Here is a 9,721-nt window from a genome sequence, read left to right as displayed (position 1 = left end):
TCTGGCATGATGGGAATGGGAAAACACTTTGGTTGGAATGGTATGGTCTCACCCATGGTGGTTGCTTGGTAAGGGGTTGCAACCCTATAGCTGCACTACTCATGCATAATAAAGGCTTATTGAGCCTATGGTCCTGTATTAAAGATGCTGGGTAGGGATTTCATGGCAGTAACTATTTTCATATTAATATCAATGGTTACTGATTGGCTTGTTAATAAAATAATGCTATTAGTGTGGGCTTAAAGTAAACCCCGGAGAAAAATAGCGATTCAAGATTGAATCCTCACTAAGGGGACCAATAAGGAAGTTTCTATGAGGAGGTCTTAAGAAACCATATGTATATAACATGATAAGGCCAGCAATCTATACCTTGGCAGGGTGAATTTAAGAAACCTGCCAGATACAAACTACAATGTCAGTGTTTTGTAATGTAATTGGTCTTTTTTTTTTTTCTCTTTTTTCCCCCCTCCTTTGTGAGTAACGGTGTGTTTTGTGATTTTGTGTTTCGAAGAAAACAATAAAACTTTTGAAAGCCAGATTTCCTCTTACCAAATAACTTAACGACCTAGTTGTAGGACTGGAACTCAGTTGCTAAGTGAGTAGCGTCTGTATATTGCAGCTTACAAATCCTTAAAGTAGTATTAAACTCTCAAACTTTTTTGGCAATAATTGATCCGGATCATAAAAAATATCCATTGCCCAGCAAAGTATTTCTTTACATTCCCCCCAAGTAGGGCTGCAGCTAACGATTATTTTTATAATCGATTAGTTAGCCGATTATTGAGTCCGATTAATCGGGGGGGGGGGATGCTCCAGTGATGGACTACTAGTTTCTATTGAGATTGATGTCCATCACGGGAGCAAGCATGGCGCGGTGGAAGTAAAAAAAAAGTGTGGTGTGCAATATACAGCTATAGAGGAATGCAGCAATAGTACCTTATACTATAATATATTGCTGGGATTTGTAGTCCTCTATAGCTGGTGGTATTCTGCAGTGTGCTGTATAATGATTATACGGCGCAATGCAGAATACCAGCAGCTATAGAGGAATACAACAAACGCAAGCAATAGTACAACATTATACTATAACGTACTATTGCTGGGATTTGTAGTCCTCTGTAACTGCTGGTATTCTGCATTGCGTTGTATATAATGTATTATAGCAGGGATTTGTAGTCCTCTATAGCTGGTGGTATTCTCTATTGCGCTGTATAATCATTATACAGCACACTGCAGAATACCACCAGATATAGAGGACTACAAATCGCAGCAATAATACATTATATGCAGCGCAGTGCAGAATAACCCCAGCTACAAAGGACTACAAATCCCAGCAATAGTACGTTATAGTATAAATGTACTATTGCTTGCATTCCTCTATAGCTGAGCGGCGAGCGGGAAATTTGAATTTTAGCCGACGAATGCACGATGGAAAACGTTGACAACGTTTTCCATCGCCGATTTTAAATCGAATAATTGTTGCAGCTCTACCCCCAAGAACTTACAGTTATCATATTGCCAAACAAGCTTGCTCCATCTTTCTCAGCTCTGCTTCCCTGAACTTTCTGTCAGTACAATATCACAAGGGTGAGCTCAATCTCTATCTACTAGCCTGGAGAAGGGAAGAGGGGAGCAGGTGAGAATGAAGTGTTTTGCCTTGCTGTGCCTGTTTGTTTGTGGACGATAATACGAAATCACCTGCACTCCATACAGCGTACATACCTAGGATGAAAGGTTGGTGCTTGAAGTGACAACACGGATGGCGCCGTGTCAGATACAGTCCATAATACATTAGGACTGTATTAATACATTAATACAGTCCTTCATTTTCACCTGGTGATCCAGCCAGTAAGTCTGCTATTTTTCAAATTCCTTTAACAGGCCAAGCAGTACGGCAAAAGTGACAGACAGTTCAGACACACCAGTTAACACTGATGGGGGCGATTACCCCTAAGCTTTTATTTATGTAAAACCTCTATCCCAAAAGGGGAAACAAAAAAACTGTTGCTGTAACGGCTTAAAAAGTGTTCACTGGAGATCAGATTTTATTTCTTAGTCAAGTTCATCTAACTCTGCTAGTAGGGATGTTAAAAGGAGAACTATGGGGTCAGTGTTTTTCCCCATAGTTCTCCTTAGGGTAACGGGAGGACACAAACTAGCGTCCTCCCGTTACCCTAAGCTCAGTATACCGCGAGCTACAGCTCGCGGTATACTGAGACGCCGCAGCCGGAGCGGATCCCGACATGGACATCCCGACAGATCCGCCCAGCTGCGTGAATGACAGCTAGCTCTGCCTATATAGAGGCAGAGCCAGCTGTACCCGCCCCCTCCCGTCCATTCCGCCAGTCAGCGCTGGCAGATCGGAGCGGGGAGAGGGGAATCCAGCCCCTCCCCCTGTCACGGCAGAGAGCCGTGACAGGATCGAGAGGTGAGCGAACCCGGTATGTGTTCGCTCACCTCCCGATCTACTGAGCCGACCTGTGACAGTCTCATTGTCACAGTACGGCTACAACTATGAGGTGAGTGGAAATCACTCATCTCATAGTTCTCCTTTAAGATGCCAGTTCCGATACTTGACATTTTCCCAAGAACCACCAGGGTTGCAGCTGGGACCTGGCTCCCAACCACTGTCCTGAAATCATTAGTCTGTATTGTTTTAGAAAAACTGCCACATTACAATAAACAAAAATGTATCAGTACTCGTATATGGGAGTACTTGGACAAGTATCAGTGCTTGAAAGAAAAGAAAAAAAAAAAAATGGTATCGGTGCATCTTGAATATATATGTATAAAACAAAATAAAAATAATCATACATTAAAACAGAGATGTACAAATCCCAGGAGCGCCGTATGCTCCATAAAAATGACAGCTGCCTCCTAACTTTTGAATTTTTCTCTAGTCTAGTCACGGAGCTGGAAAAAGTATCTGTACTTGTACTTGGTATCTGAACATCCATATCTGCTAGTCCATGTAACACTACCCTCCCCACAGGGTGACAATGCTGCTGTCTTAGGGTGGCTATGTTGCTCCTCCATAAAGTGGAGCTACCCAGAGACAGGAAGTGTGTTACTGGCTGGCCCACCAAGTGAAAATAAAAAACAAACACTAAAAAGAAACGAATGCAGCCACCACATTTAAGGATTGGTACACTGCAATGTATTACATTTGTTTTTGGGTTTAGATACGCTTTAACTAGCAACACATATAAAACAGATAGCTGGGGTGTGGAATTCCTATCGCCCGACGCCCAGGACAGGCAGTTTCGGGCGAGCAGTTTTTTTCGACATTCTGCCCGGCTGCGGGCAAGCAGCACGGCTAAATGTAGTGTGGGAGCCGTTTTATACAAGTGATTTTAGAAAAAAAAAATCACTCGTAACCTGCCTGAATCCTCGCTCCCCTCCCCTCCTGCCCCTCCCCCTTCCTGTAGCTCCAGCGGCCGGCCAGCCGTGTACTGCTCCCGGCTGCCTGTCTCACTGCACGTGGGTTTCCTTTTTGCTGTGGTCTTCAGGCTCCCCCCCTCTTGTGGGGGATCCGTGACCACTGAAAAATTAGGTTTCAGAGCAGGGCAGAGAACGGTTCTCTACTATGCTCCGTGTGTGCAGTGACACAGGAATGCAGCCACCCTGTCACAGGAGAACGTGCACAGTGCTGTGCTAGAACTCCTGTGTTGGAGGTGATAGGGTCAATAAAGAGAACCTGTCACCTCCAAAGGCTATCACACAAGGGCTTGTTACCCTTGTGTGAGATAGCAATAAATTCAAGTGAAAAAAAAAAAAAGTAAAAAAATATAACACTTAAAAATGTAAACACATAAAAATGGAAGAAAAATAATACAAATGTAAATACATAAAAAAAGGCGATAAAGGAAAAAATAACTAATAACAAATATTCTAAAGCAAAAAAAAAAAGTAAAATAAAAATCAAAAAAATTTAAACCAACCCCTATCATCTGCATGCGAATAAACGCATGCATGGGGCATTGTGTGAGCGCAAAATTCAAGCACTCGTTGGTCAGCGCAGTCACCTGACGGCACTGACCAACGAGAAGCTCTTCTTGGCATTGCTAAATACGGTTATGGTTACATTTTGTTTCGTATCAGGACAAGTAGATTGTCATGAGGGACAAGTAGATTGGCCCCCGCTTTAGTCCTTGGACAAGTAGTTTTTTTTTTTAAATTTCCACACCCCTGAGATAGCGCTCTATACTATTCACTTTACAAATACAGACAAAATCACCAATTTTCTAGTTACACAATGAGTTCCTCGCACCATATTTCCTTTATACGCTGCTTTATCTAGAGGTTGGCACACAACCAGAACATCCATTTCTAGCCATAACCGTGCTCAGAGAATTAAACGATTACTTACCATGCGTCCATATATCTTGATAGGCAAGCCACATTTGTCACAGAAATGAACAGGAGTATCCTCCTTTTCTCCAATAAGGTTTAGCTGAGAAAATGAGAATGACAAGTTTACCCAAATATAAGAATTATGTGAAGACAGAGAAAATCACAAGTTAGTTTAGCTTTACACAAACATGACCTCCTTGAACCCAGTGTAAATACTGGAACGTTTCTGGTCTTAAAGTGTTTGTAAACCTTTAAACTTCTCTCATTAGCTCCCTTTTGGTTTGTTAAATAGACCGTTGAAAAAGTTTTGTAATGGCTGTTCACTAAGTGCAGAAAATATCAGTTGATCTTGCCAAAAATCCAGTGCCTGTGCACTTGACTGCAAATGTCATCTGAAGCAGTGTTATGTTCCTGCCCAGGTCCCCTCTGTGAACTACCGAACATCTCCGACCATGTTGCAGAGGAGAGGTGGAGGGGTTCTGGAGCTCCAACTTTCCATCCTAGGGTGACAATACTCCTAGTTTATAGATACAGTACAGTAAGTGAGTGTTATGAACCTAGGACAGGAAGTGCGGTACTGGGAGGATCACCAGGTGAAAATAAAGAACAAAAATGACTGAAAATAGTAAAATAAAAACGAATGCAGCCACCACATCTGAAGGCTGGTAAGCTGCAATACATCACATTTACACTCTTGCTGCATCTTTGGGATCACTCACAATAATGAAACATTACACTGTTGTATCACTACCTATGCCCGCCTCCTCCCCTGTCTGTCCCTCCAGTCAGTGCTGGAGGATCAGGAGAGAGGGGGGTATCTTTGCGGGGGAGTGGTGAATGATGCAGGGAGATGATCGGGAAGTGAGCGAGCGGCGGTATGTTTTCACTCACTTCCCGACCAATAGAGATGACCTGTGACAGTTTCAATGTCACATGTCGGCTCTAACTATGGGGATGAGTGTAATTCACTCACCTCATAGTCCTTTAATCATTTTGCCAATATCAGCCCATACAACATTCATTGTAACAAGTCTGATTTAGCAACATTTTTTTTTATAAAAGCCTATAGTGAAACCCAGGCAGGGTACGATGTTGTGGGGGGAGAGAGGGAGAGATATTCCATTGGCATTGTACCTTAAAATCCCAAAATATGTGTGCTGCAGGAAATCTTCGCTGATTGCCAAACATGTCACTTGCTTTATTTTCATATCTTTCTTCTTCATTATAATCAAAACCTTCTTGAGACAAAAAGAAATAGAGATTGGTTTTACCAGGTCAGAGGGTGTTACTGTCACAAAGCAGTTTAAAAATAAACAGCAGCAGAATTAAACTACCATGAAGACTGGAGACTAAAGAGACAAGAGGTTTGGTCTCGAACATGTGTTTGCTTTACAAGGAGCGATCTACAGAGCTGGCATTTTTGTCCTTTTTTTAATCATCAAATCAGTCTTTGTGAGCATCTGTTTATTCATTTCAAAAGGCACAGTACAATTTTTGAAAAAATAAAAAAGGAATACAATAATACTTTAAAAAAAAATGTAATTGTTACATTTTTGCTTTCAGGCCTGCAGAGCAGTGCAATCAGTGCGTCACGGCTGCAATGCTCATGCATTGTTTACCCCAATACGGGTTCTGTACAGAGCTGGAGGCTATTGTGAATGGACTACAAGTGCAAAGACATTGCCCTGCTGTCAGCACGTTCTGCTGAGCACCTACGCCACCATGGCAGATGCAAGTTGGAGTATTTTCGTTCATCAATTCCTGTGAATGGATGATGCGGCTGTGTAGGTAGAAGAGTCCGTATAATATAAGTCACCAGCACTCGATGATGTGTGCAAGAAGTAAAGCACTTTTTATTAAAGTGACATTAAAGTCAAAAAAATGTTTCCCTCCCCCCAATGTTAACACTTACCTTAAATGATGCCTCTTAATCTGATCTTTTCTGATTTATTCATCTGTCCCTCCAGCGGTGTGGCGGATCTCCGATCCAGCGCTGACTCCTCTGTCCTTGCGGTGTCTGCATGCGGGTGCACGCGTCCATAGACTTACCTTGCGTCTCTGCTCGTCTCTTGGTCAAAAATGCGAACTGCGCATGTGCCCGCCCCAAGATGCTTTGCGGCCGCCCATGCAGTTTTGGATTCTCGGACGGGAGCGCGCGGAAAAGACGGGGTAAGTTTAAACTGCTGTTAAAGTGGTATTTTAAAACAAAACAAAAAACTTTTTGCATACATCTCCTGCTTGATAGCAGCTGATCTATGCAAAAAAAACGGAGGGTTTAGAAACCCTTTAAATTGTCACATGCGTCATACAGCCAACGTTTCATGTCACATGTGACAATTTAATAAAAAGTGCTTTACTTCTTGCACGTATCATTGAGTGCTGGTGACTTCTATTATGAGCTGTATCTGACACGGCGCCATCCATGTTGTCACTTCAAGTACCAACCTTTCATCCAAAGTCTGTACGTTGTATGGAGTGCAGGTGATTTCGTATTGCTGTGTGTTGGCAGAAGCACACACAGCCGCTCTAAATTATATGTACAAAAAAAACCAAAATGCTCTTAGAAGATGCATCCTGCAATTGAGGCAAGGGGGGCAGGTTAGGAGGTGGTTGTCTGTGACCAAATTTCATGTTGCAACCTAAATATAGCAGTGACATGAAACAAAGTCTAAATGGTGGACTGAACCTTTAAAGCTGAACAGAAATGTAACCTCTACATTTTCAGTAGTTGCCCCAGTTCTGCTGATCACTACAGATCCGCCCTTTGTAAAATGAAGAAACTGCTTTCATTTGAGGTATAAGAGAACACACAAAATAATCAAAGTTATTCACCAAAGAATAAAATGTATACAGCAGAAATAAACAAATGCTAAAGCATAATACAATATACCTTCTTCACCTTGCTGAGACTTGGCAGGGATTCGGTTCATATTTCGTGGGGGTCGAGGTGACAGTTTACTTTTGTTTGGGTGTTTGGAAATTAGTTTAATTGGAATTCGTCGCCTGACATCCAATCCACTCAAGGATCCCATACTGTTTGTCCCTTGTAAATCATTGTCTAAAAAGAGATAAATGACAAAACAAATTAGCAACTGGCCTGCAAGTACTTTAATAGAGGTTAAAATAAAAGAATTATTTTTGGGATCGAGTTCTAGTGGTAGTGGAATAGGATTGTGCATATGGTGTGACAATCACATTGCATTGAAAGTTGTATGGCTATATGACTGCTTCCGTTCATTTAACCAGATTTGATACTCTGAAGACTATTACGTATATATACACTGGGCATGGTAGAACCGAATTGTGCCAGATGACTACTGTCCCTTTTCGCCACCCCTCACCATCCTGTGCTCACACTGTGCTATAAGGAAGTGTTTATTGGTACAGACCACAGTGATGCCTCCTTCTGCTTGCTGTGATCATTGAGACCCCATTGCTCAGGCACAGTCTGCATTCACAATGAAGGGAACCGTAATGGATCCAAAGTTAATCGTGCCCCAGCCCACCTCTTCCAATCAGCCCTATGTATGGTAAGAAGGAGCGAAGGAAGGAAAGACTGTGAGCGAAGGAAGGAAAGACTGCGAGCGAAGGAAGGAAAGACTGCGAGCGAAGGAAGGAAAGACTGCGAGCGAAGGAAGGAAAGACTGGGAAAAAAAGCCTGTGTGGGCACAGCACTGAAACCACACCAACAGTGTATGGAGGATCAGCGATGGAGAAGTCTTGGTTGGGCTCAGCCCTGACAGTGTATTGGGGGGATCAGTGATGGAGAAGTCTTGGCTGGGTTCAGCACTGAAAGCGTATTGGGCAATCAGCGATGGAGAAGTCTTGGTTGGGCTCAGCCCTGACAGTGTATTGGGGGGATCAGTGATGGAGAAGTCTTGGCTGGGTTCAGCACTGAAAGCGTATTGGGCAATCAGCGATGGAGAAGTCTTGGTTGGGCTCAGCACTGAAAGCGTATTGGGGGGATCAGTAAAGGAGAAGTCTTGGCTGGGTTCAGCACTGACAGTGTATTTGGGCATCAGTGATGGAGAAGTCTTCGCTGGGCTCAGCACTGAGAGTGTATTGGGGGATCAGTGATGGAGAAGTCCTGGCTGGGCTCAGCACTGGCAGTCTATTGGGGGATCAATGATGGGGAAGTCTGAGCTGGGCTGGGTTCAGCACTGATAGTGTATTGATGGATCAGTGATGGAGAAGTCTTGGCTGGGTACAGCACTGACAGTGTATTGGTGGATCAGTGATGGAGAAGTCTTGGCTGGGTTCATCACTGATAGTGTATTGGGGGGGGTGATGGGGAAGTCTTGGCTGGGCTCAGCACTGACAGCGTATTGGTGGATCAGTGATGGGGAAGTCTTGGCTGGACTCAGCACTGACAGCATATTGGTGGATCAGTGATGGGGAAGTCTTGGTTGGGTTCAGCACTGACAGTGTATTGGGGAATCAGTGATGGAGAAGTCTTGGTTGGGTTCAGCACTGATGGTGTATAGGAGGGGATCAGGGATGGAGAAGTCTTGGTTGGGTTCAGAACTGACACTGTATTGGGGGGGGGATCAGTGATGGAGAAGTCTTGGTTGGGTTCAGCACTGATGGTGTATAGGAGGGGATCAGTGATGGAGAAGTCTTGGCTGGGTTCAGCACTGACAGTCTATTGGTGGATCAGTGATGGAGAGGTCTTGGTTGGGTTCAGCACTGATAGTGTATTGGGGGATCAGTGATGGAGAAGTCTTGGCTGGACTTAGCACTGACAGCATATTGGTGGATCAGTGATGGGGAAGTCTTGGCTGGGTTCAGCACTGACAGTGTATTGGGGAATCAGTGATGAAGAAGTCTTGGCTGGGTTCAGCACTGACAAGTGTATTGTGGAATCAGTGATGGAGAAGTTTTGGTTGGGTTGAACACTGACAGCTCGGAGGTCCCCTCACTCCTTTCCTATCAGGAAGAGGGCGGCCCAGGCCTTAGTCTCCGTCATAGGAGCAGGAAGCAGGCACAGCAGATTTGGCGGCGCCCCGCACTGGCAGGGCGTGGGAGGGTGTCGAGGACAAACGGAGAGCCATGATAGGACCAGCAGGGAAGGGACAGCAGGGTGAAGTCTGCAGCCCGTACCGCCGATCCCCCCACACTCACCGCTATGGTCCATGATGCGGCGCGGAGCACTCCGGGAGCGGAAGTCACACAACGTTACAGGAAAGGGAAGGAATAGAACCACTTGGAACGCGCATGAGTGGTGTCCAGAACGAGCATGGATGTACCAAGAGCGCGCTTGTCGGTCGGGAGCACGCATTCAGGCCGGAAATACACACCCCGAGGACATCCGCCAATCACAGCATGGCCGCTTTTAATCTTCAAGCCACGTCACGGATTTGTGACACTC

General features: G+C 44.4%; 1 protein-coding gene across 6 annotated transcripts in view; it reads right to left on the bottom strand.

The window, feature by feature from the left end:
• LOC108789328 (E3 ubiquitin-protein ligase Hakai) overlaps nucleotides 1-9,660 on the bottom strand; it is a 17,713-nt gene extending 8,053 nt beyond the window's left edge. For 2 of the 6 annotated variants that reach the window (XM_018559301.1, XM_018559305.1), the window contains exons 1-4: nucleotides 9,475-9,659; nucleotides 7,244-7,411; nucleotides 5,488-5,591; nucleotides 4,370-4,453 (exon numbers count right to left, since the gene is read on the bottom strand). In XM_018559301.1, the coding sequence (XP_018414803.1) occupies nucleotides 4,370-4,453; nucleotides 5,488-5,591; nucleotides 7,244-7,411; nucleotides 9,475-9,631 (513 nt within the window). In that variant the 5' untranslated portion in view covers nucleotides 9,632-9,659. Of the gene's footprint in view, nucleotides 1-4,369; nucleotides 4,454-5,487; nucleotides 5,592-7,243; nucleotides 7,412-9,474 lie in introns of all 6 variants that reach the window. The other 4 variants (XM_018559306.1, XM_018559302.1, XM_018559303.1 and 1 more) reach the window with 4 other exon arrangements.
• Nucleotides 9,661-9,721: the final 61 nt, after the last annotated feature.

The sequence above is a fragment of the Nanorana parkeri genome, unplaced genomic scaffold (assembly GCF_000935625.1).
Source record: "Nanorana parkeri isolate BGI_ZX_2015 unplaced genomic scaffold, ASM93562v1 scaffold387, whole genome shotgun sequence".
Lineage (NCBI taxonomy): Eukaryota > Metazoa > Chordata > Amphibia > Anura > Dicroglossidae > Nanorana > Nanorana parkeri.
The sequence above is the reverse complement of the archived record's forward strand: the minus strand, read 5'-3'. Positions and strand labels throughout refer to the sequence as shown.